We start from the raw sequence: 20,111 nt of genomic DNA, 5'->3' as shown, positions 1-20,111 counted from the left end.
AGTACAAAAAGCGGACCTGTGCACCCGTGACATTTAGCATTCAATAGTGAATCCCTTTAGACCCCTAAATTAAATTCAAAATCCACGGTTCAAAGGTCACACGTCTGGAAAATTAATTTGTTTTTTTTTTTTTAGTAATCGGAACACGTCACGGACATAATATGACCAGTGAGGGAGAAATTTAGGTTTTTTCAAAAAAAAAAAAAATAATTAAACAATAATATTATTCCATAAAGCGCTTTAATGTGATTGAAAAATTAATGGAGAGACATAAAATTCAAGCTCCTAGTTATAACAGAATTAAATTTAACGAGGAAATCATCGATTTTATGGGGGGGTTAATAATGAGTTAATCAAAATTTAATGGGGGGCTTTATATAGGGGCGCAGGTCTAAAAACAAACCTTTAAAAACGAAAATTAGGTCCCTTAACGAAAGGGAATTTATCAATTTATGATAAAACGTTCGATTTTCAAATGGGGCGTAATTGGGGAAACTTTGAAGGACTTTAAAGGCGCAATTTGTAAGCGAGGAACTTTTAAAGCTCATTTAGACTCTACAGAAGGAAAGTTAAATTCGATTTTGTATAGTTATTAAGCAGAACTAGGAGGATCTATAAGGAACATGCTCATATAACAAAATTGGGTGAAACTTCAGTAGGATCTACAAGAGACATTTAATCATTCGTCTGTTAACTTAAGTCTTTTATTTAAAGCTTTTTTATGAATAAGAACATCTATCAGTAGCTTTAAAAGCCTGAAAAACTAAAACTACCTCAACTAAAAGAGACCACTTGGCTACCTCAGTTTTTAAATTATAATGACGTTTTTACCCTCGAATCCATCCTCAGGAATCCCACTATAAACGTGTAAAAAAATCATGAAAATATCTTAAGTATTTTCCAAGTTATGACCAAAAATGTCGCCCAATAAAATAAATCTTGTATTTCCAATACGATATTAAAAAATTCAAATTAGGTGGTCCTTGGACCTTGGTTGACAAAAATGCCTCTAACTCAAAGAGTTTTTGAGCTACAAGAGTCGTTTTCATACTGAAATGTTTGGAAAGAAATGATTGTTCTTAAGATGAAACCCCTTTAAAAGTATTCTTAACATTTACTAAAATATTCTTGAGGAACGTTAGAATTTGTTAGTAAAAGTAACAAAAAAAACTACCTCAACCAAAATAGCCCTGTATACCTCAATTTTTATGCCAAAATAACCTTTTTACCCACAAATCTATCCCCAGGAATCCCACTATAAACGTGTAAAAAAACCATGAAAATATCTTAAGTATTTTCCAAGTTATGACCAAAAATGTCGCCTAATAAAATAAATCTTGTATTTCCAATACGTTTTTAAAAAATTCAAATTAGGTGGTCCTTGGACCTTGGTCGACAAAAATGCCTCTAACTCAAAGAGTTTTTGAGGTACAAGAGTCGTTTTCATACTAAAATGTTTGGGAAGAAATGGCTGTTCTTAAGCTGAAACCCCTTTAAAAGTATTCTTAGCATTTACTAAAATATTCTTGAGGAAAGTTAGAATTTGTTAGTAAAAGTAGCAAAAAAAACTATCTCAACCAAAATAGCCCTGGATACCTCAATTTTTAAGCAAAAATAACCTTTTTACCCACAAATCTATCCTCAGGAATCCCACTATAAACTTTTAAAAAATCATGAAAATATCTTAAGTATTTTCCAAGTTATGACCAAAAATATCACCTAATAAAATAAATCTTGTATTTCCAATACGTTTTTAAAAAATTCAAATTAAGTGGTCCTTGGACCTTGTTTGCAAAAATGCCTCTAACTCAGAGAGTTTTTGAGGTACAAGAATTGTTCTCGTATGAAAATGTTTGGTAAGAAATGCCTCTTTTTGGGTTAAAACCCTTTTAAGGGTATTTTCAATAATTACTAAGATATTCTTAAGGAAAGTTAGAATTTGTTAGTAAAAGTAGCAAAAAAAACTACCTCAACCAAAATAGCCCTAGACACCTCAAATTTTAAGTCAAAATAACCTTTTTATCCACAAATCTATCATCAGGAATCCCACTATAAACGTGTAAAAAAAACATGAAAATATCTTAAGTATTTTCCAAGTTATGACCAAAAATATCGCCTAATAAAATAAATCTTGTATTTCCAATACGATATTAAAAAATTCAAATTAGATGGTCCTTGGACGTTGGTCAACAAAAATGCCTCTAACTCAAAGAGTTTTTGAGGTACAAGAATTGTTCTCATATGAAAATGTTTTGTAAGAAATGCCTGTTCTTGGACTAAAACTCTTTTAAAAGTATTTTTAACAGTTACTAAAATATTCTTGAGGAAAGTTAGAATTTGTTAGTAAAAGTAACAAAAAAAACTACCTCAACCATAACAGCCCTGGATACCTCAATTTTTAAGCCAAAATAACCTTTTTACCCACAAATCTATCCTTAGGAATCCCACTATAAACGTGTAAAAAAATCATGAAAATATCTTACGTATTTTCCAAGTTATGACCAAAAATGTCGCCTAATAAAATAAATCTTGAATTTCCAATACGTTTTTAAAAAATTCAAATTAGGTGGTCCTTGGACCTTGGTCGACAAAAATGCCTCTAATTCAAAGAGTTTTTGAGGTACAAGAGTCGTTCTCATATGAAAATGTTTGGTAAGAAATGCCTGTTCTTAAGATGAAACGCTTTTAAAAGTATTCCTAACAGTTACCAAAATATTCCTGAGGAAAGTTAGAATTTGTTAGTAAAAGTAACAAAAAAAACTACCTCAACCAAAATAGCCCTGTATACCTCAATTTTTAAGCCAAAGTAACCTTTTTACCTACAAATCTATCCTCAGGAATCCCACTATAAACGTGTGAAAAACCATGAGAATATTTTAAGTATTTTCCAAGTTATGACCAAAAATGTCGCCTAATAAAATAAATCTTGTATTTCCAATACGATATTAAAAAATTCAAATTTGGTGGTCCTTGGACCTTGGTTGACAAAAATGCCTCTAACTCAAAGAGTTTTTGAGGTACAAGAATCGTTCTCATATGAAAATGTTTGGTAAGAAATGCCTGTTCTTGGACTAAAACTCTTTTAAAAGTATTTTTAACAGTTACTAAAATATTCTTGAGGAAAGTTAGAATTTGTTAGTAAAAGTAACAAAAAAAACTACCTCAACCAAAATTGCCCTAGATACCTTAATTTTTAAGTCAAAATAACCTTTTTACCCACAAATCTATTTTTAGAAATTTCACTATAAACGTGTAAAAAAATCATGAAAATATCTTAAGTATTTTCCAAGTTATGACCAAAAATGTCGCCTAATAAAATAAATCTTGTATTTCCAATACGTTTTTAAAAAATTCAAATTAGGTGGTCATTGGACCTTGGTCGACAAACATGCCTCTAACTCAAAGAGTTTTTGAGGTACAAGAGTCGTTTTCATACTAAAATGTTTGGGAAGAAATGGCCGTTCTTAAGATGAAACACCTTTAAAAGTATTCTTAACAGTTACTAAAATATTCTTGAGGAAATTTAGAATTTGTTAGTAAAAGTAACAAAAAAAAACTACCTCAACCAAAATAGCCCTGTATACCTCAATTTTTAAGCCAAAATAACCTTTTTACCCACAAATCTATCATCAGGAATCCCACTATAAACGTGTAAAAAAATCATGAAAATATCTTAAGTATTGTCCAAGTTATGACCAAAAATATCGCCTAATAAAATAAATCTTGTATTTCCAATACGATATTAAAAAATTCAAATTAGATGATCCTTGGACGTTGGTCAACAAAAATGCCTCTAACTCAAAGAGTTTTTGAGGTACAAGAGTCGTTCTCATATGAAAATGTTTGGTAAGAAATTCCTGTTCTTGGAGTAAAACTCTTTTAAAAGTACTTTCAATAATTACTAAGATATTCTTAAGGAAAATTAGAATTTGTTAGTAAAAGTAACAAAAAAAACTACCTCAACCAAAATAGCCCTGTATACCTCAATTTTTAAGCCAAAATAACCTTTTTACCCACAAATCTATCCTCAGGAATCCCACTATAAACGTATAAAAAACCATGAAAATATCTTAAGTATTTGCCAACTTATGACCAAAAATGTCGCCTAATAAAATAAATCTTGAATTTCCAATACGATATTAAAAAATTCAAATTTGGGGATCCGTGGACCTTGGTTGACAAGAATGCCTCTAACTCAAAGAGTTTTTGAGGTACAAGAATCGTTCTCATATGAAAATGTTTGGTAAGAAATGCCTGTTCTTGGACTAAAACTCTTTTAAAAGTATTCTTAAAAGTTACTAAAATATTCTTGAAGAAAGTTAGAATTTGTTTGTAAAAGTAGCAAAAAAAACTACCTCAACCAAAATAGCCCTGTATACCTCAATTTTTAAGCCAAAGTAACCTTTTTACCTACAAATCTATCCTCAGGAATCCCACTATAAAGGTGTAAAAAACCATGAAAATATTTTAAGTATTTTCCAAGTTATGACCAAAAATGTCGCCTAATAAAATAAATCTTGTATTTCCAATACGATATTAAAAAATTCAAATTTGGTGGTCCTTGGACCTTGGTCGACAAAAATGCCTCTAACTCAAAGAGTTTTTGAGGTACAAGAGTTGTTTTTATACTAAAATGTTTGGGAAGAAATGACTGTTCTTAAGATAAAACCCCTTTAAAAGTATTCTTAACATTTACTGAAATACTCTCGAGGAAAGTTAGAATTTGTTAGTAAAAGTAACAAAAAAAACTACCTCAACCAAAATAGCCCTGTATACCTCAATTTTTAAGCCAAAATAAACTTTTTACCCACAAATCTATCATCAGGAATCCCACTATAAACGTGTAAAAAATCATGAAAATATCTTAAGTATTTTCCAAGTTATGACCAAAAATGTCGCCTAATAAAATAAATCTTGTATTTCCAATACGTTTTTAAAAAATTCAAATTAGGTGGTCCTTGGACCTTGGTCGACAAAAATGCCTCTAACTCAAAGAGTTTTTGAGGTACAAGAGTCGTTTTCATACTAAAATGTTTGGTAAAAAATGCCTGTTCTTAAGCTGAAACCCCTTTAAAAGTATTCTTAACAGTTACTAAAATATTATTGAGGAAAGTTAGAATTTGTTAGTAAAAGTAACAAAAAAAATTACCTCAACCAAAATAGCCCTGTATACCTCAATTGTTAAGCCAAAATAACCTTTTTACCCGCAAATCTTTTTTGAGGAATCCCACTATAAACGTTTAAAAAACCATAAAAATATCTTAAATATTTTCCAAGTTATGACCTAAAATGTCGCCTAATAAAATAAATCTTGTATTTCCAATACGTTTTTAAAAAATTCAAATTGGGTGTTGCTTGGACTTTGTTTGACATAAATACCTCTAACTCAAAGAGTTTTTGAGGTACAAGAGTTGTTTTCATACTAAAATGTTTGGGAAGAAATGACTGTTCTTAAGATGAAACCCTTTTAAAAGTATTCTTACCAGTTACTAAAATATTCTTGAGGAAAGTTAGAATTTGTTAGTAAAAATAACAAAAAAAACTACCTCAACCAAAATAGCCCTGGATACCTCAATTTTTAAGCAAAAATAACCTTTTTACCCACAAATCTATCCTCAGGAATCCCACTATAAACTTTTAAAAAATCATGAAAATATCTTAAGTATTTTCCAAGTTATGACCAAAAATGTCACCTAATAAAATAAATCTTGAATTTCCAATACGTTTTTAAAAAATTCAAATTAAGTGGTCCTTGGACCTTGTTTGCCAAAAATGCCTCTAACTCAGAGAGTTATTGAGGTACAAGAATTGTTCTTATATGAAAATGTTTGGTAAGAAATGCCTCTTCTTGGGCTAAAACCCTTATAAGGGTATTTTCAATAACTACTAAGATATTCTTAAGGAAAGTTAGAATTTGTTAGTAAAAGTAGCAAAAAAAACTACCTCAACCAAAATAGCCCTAGACACCTCAAATTTTAAGTCAAAATAACCTTTTTACCCCCAAATCTCTCATCAGGAATCCCACTATAAACGTGTAAAAAAATCATGAAAATATCTTAAGTATTTGCCAAGTTATAACCAAAAATGTCGCCTAATAAAATAAATCTTGCATTTCCAATACGATATTAAAAAATTCAAATTTGGTGGTCCTTGGACCTTGGTTGACAAAAATGCCTCTAACTTAAAGAGTTTTTGAGGTACAAGAATCGTTCTCATATGAAAATGTTTGGTAAGAAATGCCTGTTCTTGGACTAAAACTCTTTTAAAAGTACTTTCAATAATTACTAAGATATTCTTAAGGAAACTTAGAATTTGTTAGTAAAAGTAGCAAAAGAAACTACCTAAACCAAATACCTCAATATTTAAGCCAAAATAACCTTTTTAGCCACAAAACTATCCTCAGGAATCCCGCTATAAAGGTATAAAAAAATTATGAGAATATCTTAAGTATTTTCTAAATTGGGACCAAAAATGTATGATAGAAATAATATTTTAGCTTTGTACTATTATATACTATTATATTATATTGACTAGAACCCAAGATATTCACTTGCAAAAAAAAGACATGGTCTCTTGTTCCTTAAAGGCATTTCTGGGGTAAGATCTCTATTTATCTAAATTTTTACTAAGTGGATTTTAGTGATTTATTAAGAAAAGATTGAACAAGTCTTTGGAGTAGTCCACAAATAATAATTTTAAAATGTTGACTACTGAAACTTAAGATATTCACTTGCAAATAAGATCTTTATCTTTGGTTCCTTACAGGCACTTCTGGAATAAGATCTCTATTATCTCGATTTTGAATGAGTATATTTTAGTGATTTAATTAAGGAGCCTAAAGAAGTCTTCAGAATAGCCCATAAATTAATAATTTCAAAAAGTTGATTACTAGAACTCAAGATATTTACTTGCGAATGAAAGACAATGTCTTTTGGTCCTTCCAGGCACACCTCGAATATGAATTTCATTATTTTGACTTTTAGTCAACAGAATTTAGTCGGTTCTTCTAAAACGACTAAAAAGTCCTTAGAGTAGTGCATAGATTAATTATTTTAAAATTTCGACTACTAGAACCCAGAATATTTAGTTGCCTATAAGAGGCAACTGAATTTGTGTCTTACAGGCACTCCTGAAATAAGATCTCTATTATCGTAATTTTTAGTAAGTGGATTTTAGTGATTTATTTAAAAAAATCTGAAAAAGTCTTTAGAGTAGTCCATAAATTAATAATTTCAAAATGTTGACTACTGAAACTCAAGATATTTACTTGCAAATAAGAGACAATGTTTTTTGTTCTTTACAAGCGCTCCTGCAATATGATTTCCGTTATATTGACTTTTAGTGCATAGATTTGGTTTGTTTCTTCAAAAACGACTTAAAAATTATTTAAAGTAGTCCATAGATCAATAATTTTAAAATTTTAACTACTATAACCCAGAATATTTAGTTACCAATAAGAGGCATAATTTTTTGTGCCTTACAGTCATTCTTGAACTAAAAATTCTATTATCTTCATTTTAGCTAATTGAATTTTAGTGATTTCTTTATAAAAGAATAAACAGGTCTTCAGGGTAGTCTATAAGTCAATAATTTTCAAATTTTCGACGAGAAATGTCTCTAAACCATAAAAAAAATGTCTGTTATTAACCAGTGAATATTTTTATTTCTAGTAGTCAAAATTTAGAAATTATTGATCTATGAAATACTCTAAAGACTTCTTAATCGTTTTTGAAAAAGTGACTAAAATCCATTAACAAAAATTCAATAAAATGGAAATCTAATTCCAGGAGTGCCTGTAAGAAACAAAATAATTTTTTTCCTTATTGACAAATAAATATATTGGGTTTTAGTAGTCAAAATTTGAAAATGATTGATTTAAGGACTATTTTAAAGAGTTTTCTTTATCCTTTTATAAAGGAATTACTAAAATTCATTGACAGGAAGTTAGGATAGTTAAAATCTTATTCAAAAAAAATGTCACAGATTAATTTACATATTAATTGTTTAATATGTAATCTTTTTAATTACACAATATGTGACGTAGCGCTGCATTTATAGTGTTATATCTTCTTTACGCCTTATTTTCTTTCAATCTCTCCTTCTGTTCTCTCTCTCTTTTTCCCTCTTTAATTTGTAAATATATTCCTTTTTATTTCCATTAATATCAGAGAAAGGATCACTAGTATTAACCAAATTAGTCGCATCTGTAGCTAGTTTGTCAAATAATTATCTTTTATCCAAAAGTGAGGTTTCACTTACACTAAAGACACAGGAACGTTATTGAAAAGAAGCATTTTAACAATTTCTATAATGACATAGTTCAATGCTAAATCAAGTTCAATTCTGCAATTATTGTTAATTTAATTCGGAGCGCACTTACTATCTGAAAAAATTACAAATTTTTCCTTCTTGGTATAACCTAAGCAATACTTAAATGCCTCACAAATTGTTAATCTTGGATTCTAGTAGTAAACATTTTTAGATTATTTATGTATAGAATATTCTGAAGAATTTATTGTTTTTTTTTTTGAAAGAATTGCTAAAATTCAAGATAATAAAATTCCTGTTCCAGGAGTGCCTGTAAGAAGCAAAATAATTTATCTCGTATTGGCAAGTGAATATCTTGAGTTTTAGTAGTCAAAATTTAAAAATTGTCGATTTATGGACTATTCTCAAGAGCTGTTTTAGTCTTTTTTAAAAAATGACTAAAATCCATTTACTAAACGTCAAGATAATAGAATTCTTACTGCAGGAGTGCCTGTAAGATACAAAATAATTTGACTCTTATTGGCAAGTGGATCACTTGGTTTCTAGTAAAAAAAACATCTTGTGTAAACAGATGTGTAAACTGTTACACTTGATAACGGTTGGAGATACTTACCAACCGAAATGTCGTGTTACATTAAATAAATAAGACAATGCAAGTTCGACAAGATGTTTTCACTGTACCATTGTCTACCACCTTCAAAAACAGATTGGTTTCTAGTAGTCATAATTATTTTCAGTTTAGTGATTAAACGTAAAAGTACTTGGACTCTTCAAAGTAGACTTTCTTAATCTTATATAGAATAATTGACTAAAATCCGTTTATAAAAAGTCAAGATAATAGAATTCTTATTTCAGGAGTGCCTGTAAGGAACGAAAGATTTGTCTCTTATTGACAAATGAATATCTTGAGTTGTAGTAGTCAAACTTTAAAAATTGTTGATTTATGGACCATTCTGAAGACCGTTTTGGTATTTTTTGAAAAAATTATTAAAGTCCAGTTTCTTAAAGTCAAGATTATAAAATTCGTATTCCAGGAGTGTCTGTAAGACACAAAATAATTTATATCTTGTAGACAATTAAATATATTGGGTTCTAGTACTTAGAATTTGAAAACTATTGATTTATGGACTTATTGGCTAAGACGTTTTTATTTTTTTTTTAAGAAATTACTATAATTTATTTACCAAAATTTAAAATAATAAATGTCAAAATAATAGAATTTTTATGTCAAGAGTACCTGTAAGGGCAAACGATTTTGTCTCTTATTGGCAAGTGAATATATTGGGTCCTAGTGGTGAAATTTTAAAAATTATTGATTCATGGACTTTAAACACTTTTTTAGTGTTATTTGAAAAACACCACTAAAATCCGAGTGTGACACAAAAAGTCAAGATAATAGAATTCTTTTGCCAAGAGTGCCTGTAAGAAATAAAAGACTTTCTCTCTTATTAGGGAGTAAATATCTTGAATTCTAGTAGTCAAAATTATTAATTTGTACACTACTCCTAAATAACCTGTAAAATTTCAATAAAATCTGCTAGAAAAACTCAACCAAACGTCTTTATTTAAGTTTCTATTCAAAAAGGTACATGCTAAAAGACTCCTAATTATCCTCACTGACATACAACTGAATCAACCTCTCAGCCTCCCTGTATCCACTCTCAATTGCCCCGTGCACTGTGGCAAACATAGTGGGATGCGTGGCCTCCCCAGCAAACAACAACCTCGGCACTCCCTCCTCACTAACCACCGGACTTCCTAACTCACTCCTCACCTCCGGATAGCCCAGTCCTTTCATCGATTCATACGAGTAAGTGCCCTTAAAATGAGGGTTTCGCAACCATTTCGAACGTAAAATCCTCTTAGGCATATCGATTCCCATGTAGCGAAAGTAACACTTGCTCAATATGAACCTGATCCCACGCAGAAGCTCGTGATCGGTCAAATACTCGATTTCCTTAACCGATTCGCCTGCAAACCAAGCGATCAGGACCTTAAGGTTCTTAGGGGCCGCAGTGAAGGCCGTAAATTGCTTGACCCATAAAAGGTTTTCCAGTTTTAGCTCCTCATTGTGCTGCGAGCTCCATATGCAACCCCATATCCTGGATCCGTGGATCAGCCACCACATATAGTCAAAATACAGGGCGACCTTTATAATTGCTCCATAACCGATGCGATCAATCGCTTGCAGCTTATCACTTGATAATTTAGGCGAAAACAGGTCATGGTGTTTATCCTTTAAAACCCCCAGGGAGGGAGTGAAAATGACGTGCTCCCCCCAAAACTCTTCGCCATCCTCGGTACGCACCGACACACTCCCATCTTCACCCAAAATTATCTTGGACACAGTTTTATTTAACTTGATATCCATCAATAAAGGTTCCACGTTCTTTTGATTGGGGTGCGTCTGCATCATCACTTCCAAAATCGTTTTGAACCCGTGCCCGCACCACTGCAGCATCTGATCCCCTTTGCACTCCCGATAGTTCGAGATCAAACTGACGTCGTTTAAGTTAAAACAGCTCTCGGTGCAGCTCTTGTAGCTCCTGAGCCAGTCATAAGACAGCTCCAGTATTGGTCGTAAATTGTCTCTGGAACAATTCAACATTTCTAGAAAATTTCGATCCAGACACTCTCCTTCTGAGACTATATCGCCGCAAATGTCACACTCGCTTCCGTTCAGTTCCCTCCTGTGCTGAATGGAGTGGGCCAAGTCGAAAAGGGATTCGCTCACATCGATTCCGATATCGTCACCGGTTTCGCTAAAGTATAACTCGTATTCCGGTTTAGGGGTCATTAGGAGTTTGAGGTCTTTTACCATTGAAAAAACGACATTTCCCGATTCTCCATGGCAAAATTCCGCTCCGAGGTCTACAAAAGCGTCTCCGAACCGGACGCTATGGATTCGACCGCCGATCCGGTCTTCCGCTTCCAATATCTGGATGTTGGTGAAGTTGTTCTTTATTAGTTTGGTGGCAGCGGCGATTCCTGATGATCCCGCCCCGATAATAATGATCGAAACGTTGTTTTGTTGCGACCGCGCCGAATTGATTAATAAGAGTGCGACCAGAAGCGGTTTTATTATTGGCATCTTGGACGCCTGTTTCGTGCTAACTGGCTCTATGTGGTGTCAATTCATAAATAAGGTTTGCTAATGGTCTGAATTGGATAATGGGGTAATAGAGATGACCTTGCGTTCGCCTGATTACGCAATAATGATTTAGGTGCGTACTTGTCGGATGGTTAATTTCGACATTTATCCGGGTTGGATGGATAGAGTGTTTTAAGGGTTTGATTTCCGATACTTTGCCCACTTTTTGGTACATTTAATTTTATCGGCATAAACTATACTCATATCAAAAATGAATTTCTCGAATTTTAACGAGTTCACTGAAACTCGTTCTATCCCCTTTCCATGCATGAAAGTTGTCTTATTTTTAAGATGATTAAATTTTCCAAGCTTTTAAAACTGATTTTAATTAGAAATTCCTCAAAATTGGATCAAAAATGCGGTAAAACTGTGTGCATTTTTTACAGTAAATATGCTTTAACTTAAATTCTAAAATGTTTTTTCTTCTTCTTGTTTGTACGCAATAAGTTATGCCAACCAATAAACATCAAATTATTACTGCCACAAGTGAAAATTTATTAAAATAAAATCCCAATACCTATGCAGGTAACGCTTCAATAGATGGTAAGGAAGAGAGGGATTTTTACGATAGAGAGAGATAAGTACGCATTATTTGCAAAAGACTTTTATTAAAAAATTACATTTACAAAATTTGCTGGCAAAACCTTCTTTTTCTTACTTCCCAAAAAAAGAAATCCAGAGGAGTTAAATCGGGAAAACAACCCAATTGTACCATTAAGTCCAATTCATATCCTTAATTTTCCCTATTGTAGAAATATCCCTCTTCTCTACTACCTAATAAAATATTACCTGGATAGGGATTTTATTTTTGTCAGTTCTTACCTGCTTTTGCCAGGCCAATTACGTAAATATTAGCGTCCCAAGCAATACATCGCATATTCTTATCAACCGTATATGGTCAAGGTATATCGCTGTCGTTCGGGATAACGATCAACCGCGATGCTGCTCGTGCATTGCAGTTTGTTGCTTATGCCAAATGAATATCCGCCAATTCTTGTAAAGTTTTCCATTAGCAATAAATGTTTAAAAATTGTAAGCTATAAAATTTTCGAACATGACATTGAAAATTGACATTGATAAGCGTTGATTTTAAACAATTGTTGTTATGATATCATGTACAAAAGGTAAAAATAAATGCATCAGATCCTATTTAGGTAATTAATATTTTTTCTAAATTTAAACGCGTCTTGGGGCCGTAGTAGCGTAGTGACACATTTCCAGACCTATACTCAAATAGATTCTACTATTGCACTGAACAACCCCTAGAAGTTTGATCCCATAGTTCTGAAACACCCTGTATTTATTAAATTGTAAAATATACGTATATTATATACGAGTCTGTTTACAAAAGGGAGAAAATTTCGACATTTGAAAAAATTGACACGTGACTTACATATCTAGTTTTTCTCGATTGCTACACCTCAAATGTTTGATGAAATTCTTCTGAAAAATCACTGTTTTTCGTTCATATTATCCAATCTAATACCGATGTTTTCCTACTTAATATTTATATATAAAATTTAAAAAGACTTTTATTATTATTTATATTTTCTGCAAAAATATTGTTTTTCATAATCATAACCCTTAACCCCCCACCCACCCCAAATATTTGCCCAGTAAGAAATTCATTTGAAAAATCACCGTTTTTCGTTTATAATATCCATTCTAGTATCACTGTTTTTGTATTAAATATTTATTAGCATACATATATATAATTACATGAAATTTAAATAAACAAATTCCTGTATTAGATTAACGACGAAACCAGCTGTTATCCATGCGTATTATTTTGGAAAACAATGTTTTTTGAAAACAATTTCTTACTGGAAGTTGTGTGGGGTGGGTGGGGGGGGCAAGGGTAAGGTTAAAAAAAAACGTTTTTTTACAGAAAATAATTGCCTGAGAAAAAAAAATTATATTTAGCAAGTCAAGGTATAGTTATTAAGCTGTGTAATATACGTATATCATATACGATTCTGTTTACACATGGAAGAAAATTTAGGCATTTAAAAAAACGACAAAGAATTTACATATTTAGTTTCTAAACTCGATCATTACACCTTAGATATGTGATAAAATGACTTCGATGTTACATATATGCCACTGTGTAGGATACGAAATACTTTTCATAAACCTCTATATCTTATAGTGTAATAATGAATATCATACACAAAGATATTTAGAATAAAAATAGAAATGAAACAATAATTATACCAAGTAAGATATACAAATTAAAAAAACTCAAGAATACAAATTTGATCAAAATTAAACGAGGGTTTAAAAAATAAAATTTATTTAAAAAAAATACGTTTTTTTATTAAATAATATTTACGATAAGTCCTTTATAAACGCCATTGATAAAAATCATTTTTTTTGTTCGTTAAAAAATGCCCCCTGATGCATTGAACAAATCTGCAAATCAATTGAAAAAATCTACCGTGGCAGTAAATTTATTATTTAAAAAAAAACTCATTCAACGTTTAACTTTTACGAAATAATAATTGTTTATGCAAAACCAGTTTACAAATATCAGAAAAATCATTAAATATTAAACAATATTAGAGCATGTACAGGAATTATTAAAAGAATATTGAGCAAAATTTAAATTTAGACCCAGTTTTTGCGCAGTAAATCAAAAAAAGATCACTCGCTCAATGAAATATTCAACAATAAAAATACATACATATAAATGATGCTTTTGGAGAGCATTTCCAGTCAAAAAACCATCAAATAATGACATAAAAACACAGTTTTTCAAATAATGCTTTTAATTTTTCCTAAATTAGAGAAGACAATGTATTAAATAGTATAAAAAATTAAAATCTAAGAAATCGTGATTGAGGTCTTACGCAATAATGATTTAGGTGCGTACTTGTCGGATGGTTAATTTCGACCTTTATCCGGGTTGCATGTATATACTAGAGTAGATGTGGCACGTCTTTTAATTTACAGTATCGATATTGATTTATGTGGTACTTTGACGTTAAGGGGATTATTAACGTCCGGTTAAATGTATCGCACACGGAGTAAATCAGCGTTTTGGACTGAAATTCTGGAGTTAAAACTGGGTTTTGCTTTTGGACATCCTAGGGAATATTGCACGTATTTTTTCGTTTATTAAGCGTACCTATCAATTAATTGAAAAGTTTACAATGAAAATTTACAAAATTAACACTCAAGAAACGTACAAAAAAAAAAACATTTTGCTTTTGTTGTGTGTGAGTTTATTTTTTTTTATTCTTTATCGAAATTTAAAAATTTTTTAATTATGGACTACTCTAAGGAATTCATTAATTCTTTTTAAAAAAATGATCAAAATCCACTCACTAAAATCTTGTATAAATAAGTGACTTAAATCTATTCACAAAAAGTCAAACAATAGATTTTTTATTCGAAAAATATTTGTATAACACAAAGTAAATTTTTTTTTATTGATAAATAAATATCTTGAATTCTACTAGTAAATATTTACAAATTATTGACTTACGAAAGTGACTATTAGTTAGTTAATTTAGTTTCCCTAGTAGGTTTTCCTTAATAAAAATGGAATGCCACATCAAAAAAAAACGAACTTTCCGACCGATCTTCTTTTCTAATTATCGACGTTTCCCAATAAAACCATTCATTAAAAATAAATTTAGTCATTAGGGATGGGCCCGTGCTTAGGTAATAAATCACGTGGCGAGGCCGTTGGTCGTTGAAAACGAAAAAAAAATGCTAAAAATAAAATTTCCTCTTTTCAAAGTGCCCAAAGACCCTCGGCGGAAAACTTTCCGAAATAATAATAATTTTTATTTTAACGAGGCGGCAGTTTGATAAGGGAAAACAGGGGAAAAAATTTTAATTTGGGGCAAATTATGCCTTCGACTTCGTGCAAAAATTAAACCGGAATTAAAAAGTTGGTGCGGGGACCGATTTCGGATTTTCGTGGGCGGACGTTTATTAAAGACTTTGGGGATTGTTTGTCAGGTTTTATGGAGCCGAGATAATATTTTAGGGGGTAAGGGTAAATTAGTGTGTTTATTATAGGATCTTGTGTTAAATTTTAAGGCATTTAATGCTTTTTACAGCGGTCAATCGATCGATTTTTGTAATGGTACCAGTGGGTAGATCTGGGAAAGTTAGGCCATTTTTGCCTTGGGTGAAAAAGGAGTAGACCTTTTAAATCAAATTTCTTAAGATTTCTCATTAATTCCAATTAGAATTAAAGAATATTGACTGATTATAAATACTGAGAAAAAAAATCAAAAATTAAAAAAGTTAGTGTTATTTAAATTTTTGAAAAAATTAAGAGGAGAAAAAAATTTTTTTTCTTAAAAAAGTGATGATTCTCGTTTTTTTTTTATTAGGATTTCATTAATAAAATTCCAGTAGTCTCAGTTGCATGGTATAATAGCAAACTAAAACTTATAAAAAAAATATATTAGAGCTCATAGGATAATCAGAAAAAAAACAATTTACTGAATTAATTAATTGTATTAAAGTTTTGAGAAAAAATATTTAAAAAAAAACACAAAATGTCTACAACAAAAAAATTAATAAAGCATATACATATTATACATACATACATATGTAATTTATTCGTTTAATTATTATTAACTCATTTATTAGTATCATAGGCTATAGAAATTATTTTATTTTGTTTCTCTTTTGCATATTCCTATTGCTAAATTATGTTTATAATCTCACATTTTTTTTTTAAATTTGTATGTTGGATGCACTGTTAGTAACAGCTATGCTAATTATACACAGGGTGGTCTAGTTTAAACGTCATTAATTTTAATACGTGATAGAGAATTTAAAAAGATACAGGGTGTTTAAGTTGATAATAATTATTTGTTTATTTATCATAACTTTTAAGCTACTAGCTCAATTTTTATTAAATTTCGCATTTTCATCTGTTCAAAATTATTTTCGAGAGCCTAAAAAATAAATTCGATATTTCCAGACGATAAACTCCTGGAATATTAAATGTTTAAAAATTCAAAATTCAGTCCTAAATTTTTGGAAAATCTCTTTTTGGAAGGTCTGACAGTTCAGTTTTATTGCCTATAATGCCTGGAAATTGAACTTTAAAATTAGAGTTGATTTTCCAGGTAAACGCAAGTGGATCCTTAGAATATCAATTCCAAATACTTGAAAGTCATTGTAAACGTTTCCAATTAAATTTATTTAAATTAATTTAAAAAAAAATTCATGTTCACTTATTTGTTATAAAAAATGGCACAACTACTGCTGCCTTGTTTTTGAAAAATAAAATAGGGTTTTTTCACGTTTTACTTACTCGAAAACCTCTGGTCTAAGCCTAAGATTGCCTTGCGTGCCTAAGATGGCCAATGCTGTGCCTAAGATTACGCAAAACCAATAAATGGAGTTAAGTGATTCTTATGTGGACGTTTCGGCTATTTTTACAGTCATCTTCAAGCCAAAATACACAGTAATTGTTGGTAAAAAAAAAACAATGTGGATCTTGGACCGATGATATTTTACGATACCATATGCCAGTGAAAATTTTTTTATAAATAAATAACAAATTATTTTGTCTGAGTATGACTAAATTAATGGTCGAAACGTCGCCTTAAAAGCCGTTAAATATTGTAAAAAAATATTTTTTTTTAATTAAGGAAATTTTAATAGCAAAGTGTCAGTCATATCCAATTAAGTTATGCATTATAAATTTATTATTTTTTAGCATCGTGCCTAAAATTAACCAAAAAAAATATGAGGAATTGAGTGACGTCTCGTCTTTTTACTTAATCATCTTCAGTACACAATACGCAATGATTTTTGTTTAAAAAAAAAAACTTTAAAGGTACGAATTTTAACGAAAGCCTGTACGAATTTTATATAAAAAATTATTAAGCGGTTTTGTCTGGGGACGACTAAATTTATGGTCAAAACGTCATCTCAAATGTCGCTAAATGTTGCAAAAAAAATTATTTTTAAATTAGAAAATCATAAAAAATTTTAATTTTAATAGCAAAACGTCCATCGTGTCCAATTAAGTTATGCATATTAAATTTAATTTTTTTTAATTACCGAGCCTAAGATTATTAAAAAAAAAATACGCGAAATTGAGTGACGTTTCTATTTATTTCGACATCTTCAGAATAAAATGCCTGTAAGAATATTTTAAATTTTATTAGCAAAGCGTTTATCAAAAATATTTAAGTTATGCATGCAATTTTTTTGTTAAATAAAATTTTAGTTGTTTTTTTTAGAGGGTGTTGAAAAAATTAAATAAATTAAAAGTTTTATTGTAATTTGTCATTAGGTTCACAAATTTAGGTTTCCAAACTGATAAGTTTGTACTAAAAAACAAAATTTAATATTAGGAACTTTTTTAACTAATTCCTGCAAAAAGTAAAAATATTTATGGCAAATTTTCAATAAAACCCAGTTCAATTCAATTAATACCGTGCCTAATTAATTGCAAAAAATATTGGGAATTGAGTGACGTTTCGGCTATTTATTGAGTCATCTTCAGGACAAAACGGACATGAAAAAAAATTTTCTGCCAAAATTATTGTGTTTTTTTATTTTTAAGAAAGGATTACTTGGATACCATGCCTGTAAAAAAAAACAATTTTTTTCTCTGAGGATGGCTAAATTAATGGTCGAAACCTTTTCTCAAATGCTGCTAAATTTTGAAAAAAAAATTGTTTTTTAATACAGGAACTAATGAAAACATTAAATTTTAATACCGAAACGTGCATCGTATCCAATTAAGTTATGCATGATTAATTTAATTTTTCCAATAACGAGTCTAGGATTACCCAAGAAAATACCAGGTGTTGAGTGACGTTTCCGCTATTTATCTGGTCATCTTAAGGACAAAATACACTTAATAAAATTGTTGTTAAACGATTCCTTGGATATTATGCCTGTAAGGAAACGTTAAATTTTAATAGCAAAATGCCTATCATATGTATAAAAGATATTAAACAAACAGTTAAATCATAAAATATAATTATAACATTACACGAAACGACAACTACACAAAATTATTATTAATAAACGATATTATAATATGCGACCCGACTAATGTTCAAGACGGCAATGCCGTGACTTCTGCGCTTGACCATCTCAGGCACAAAGCGTTGCCAAATTTACGCTTTATTCTTTTTATTCAGGACGGCTCTAACATGTATTTTAGTTATGCATGTAAGTAATTGGTAAATAATTTATTTTTTTAAAGTTTCTTAAAAAAAATGAAAGGAAATTTAAAATATTTTACCATAAAATACAGAAATACTGAGAAGTTTTTACTATAAGAAACATTTTTTTTAATCAAGAACATTTTCAAATAATTCCTAAAAAAAGTCAAATTTTTATGGCAAATTTTCAATAAAATCCTTAAAAAACTATTAAAAACATATAAAAAAAACTTAAGTAATTAATAAACTAATTATTATTTTATCCAGAAATTTAGCTTAAGCTAATTACCAACATCCAATTCCGAATACTTGAAAGTCATTATAAACGTTTCCAATTAAATTTTTTTAAATTAAATATAAAAAAAAAATTAATTTTTACTTATTTGCGATAAAAAATGGCACAACTACTGTCTTGCTTTTGAAATAAAAAAATGGGATTTTTCACGTTTTACTCGAAAGCCTTGTTATATAAGAAAAGTATAGATACAAAAACTATAGATTTTTTTATTATTTATAATTTTCTTAAAAATCGTTTTTTCTCAGGCAATTATTTTTTGCAAAAAAAAAACGTTTTTCATTAACTCTACCCTTACCCCCCCACCCACCCCACACCACTTACCAGTAGAAAATTGTGTTCAAAAATCATTTTTTTTTCCAAAATAATATGCATAAATAATAGTGGTTTCGTCATTAATATATAATCCATTAACACAGTTTGTTTATATAAATTTAATATATTTATATATATTAGTAAATATATAATACGTAAACAGTGCTATTAGATTGCATTATGGATGAAAAACGATGATTTTTAACAAAAAATTCTTACTGGGCAAATGTGTGGGGTGGGTGAGGGGGTAAGGGTTTTGTTGATGAAAAACAACGTTTTTGCAGAAAATATATGATTAATATTTAATGTAATAACACTGTTTATTTAAATTTGATATGATTTTATATATAAATATTTAATACAAAAAGAGTGCTATTAGATTTGATTTTATAAACCAAAAACGGTAATTTTTTACTGTTAATTTTAAATTTAAAAAAAATAAATAAATTTTAATTTTAAATTATACATTTGTGCTTTGGGTGACGTGACTATTGTAACTCTTTTGCTATTGATGCGATTGGGTTCAAATTTGACATTTAGGGTTTAATATGGATGCAATTGTTGATTTTTTACAAAGCTTGACCTGTGACTATCAAAATTTCTTTCCTGTTCGCCCGATTTGATTGAAACTTGGTATTAGATGGTATGTATATATATTTATAGATAATATTTGGTATTACCCTATTTTTTTTATTTTAATTAGTTAAATTATTTCTTAAATTTGCCTTTAAAAAACTTAAAAAATCATTGGTTCGAATACTAATAGGCTTTAAAGGAAACTTATCTTCTTTCATAGTATTGTAGCATTATTATAGACTTCGAAAAATTTTGTCATTAAGGTTTTTTATTACTTTTTGAATGGTCTTTAGCCAAAATAATGAAATTTTGAATTTGGAGCATGTTTTGAAAAAATTTTAATTTTGGG

At 29.8% G+C, this 20,111-nt stretch overlaps 3 protein-coding genes across 3 annotated transcripts in view; 2 read left to right on the top strand and 1 right to left on the bottom strand.

Moving 5' to 3' along the window:
* Positions 1–20,111, top strand: part of LOC126734705 (agrin) — a 323,970-nt gene that overhangs the window by 198 nt on the left and 303,661 nt on the right. The gene's annotated exons all lie outside the window — the stretch shown is intronic.
* Positions 1–20,111, top strand: part of LOC126734704 (uncharacterized) — a 228,845-nt gene that overhangs the window by 8,078 nt on the left and 200,656 nt on the right. The window lies entirely within an intron of this gene.
* On the bottom strand, positions 9,813–11,387 carry LOC126734706 (spermine oxidase-like). The gene has a single exon (XM_050438423.1). The coding sequence runs from the start codon at positions 11,357–11,359 to the stop codon at positions 9,872–9,874; it is 1,488 nt and encodes a 495-aa protein (XP_050294380.1). The 5' UTR covers positions 11,360–11,387; the 3' UTR covers positions 9,813–9,871.

Source organism: Anthonomus grandis, chromosome 3, assembly GCF_022605725.1.
Source record: "Anthonomus grandis grandis chromosome 3, icAntGran1.3, whole genome shotgun sequence".
Classification (NCBI taxonomy): Eukaryota; Metazoa; Arthropoda; class Insecta; order Coleoptera; family Curculionidae; genus Anthonomus; species Anthonomus grandis.
This window is presented reverse-complemented; position numbering and strand designations above follow the sequence as displayed.

Bases quoted from the DNA above. Each gene is read 5' to 3' on its own strand.
- LOC126734706 (XM_050438423.1), bottom strand. From the start codon at position 11,359: ATGCCAATAATAAAACCGCTTCTGGTCGCACTCTTATTAATCAATTCG.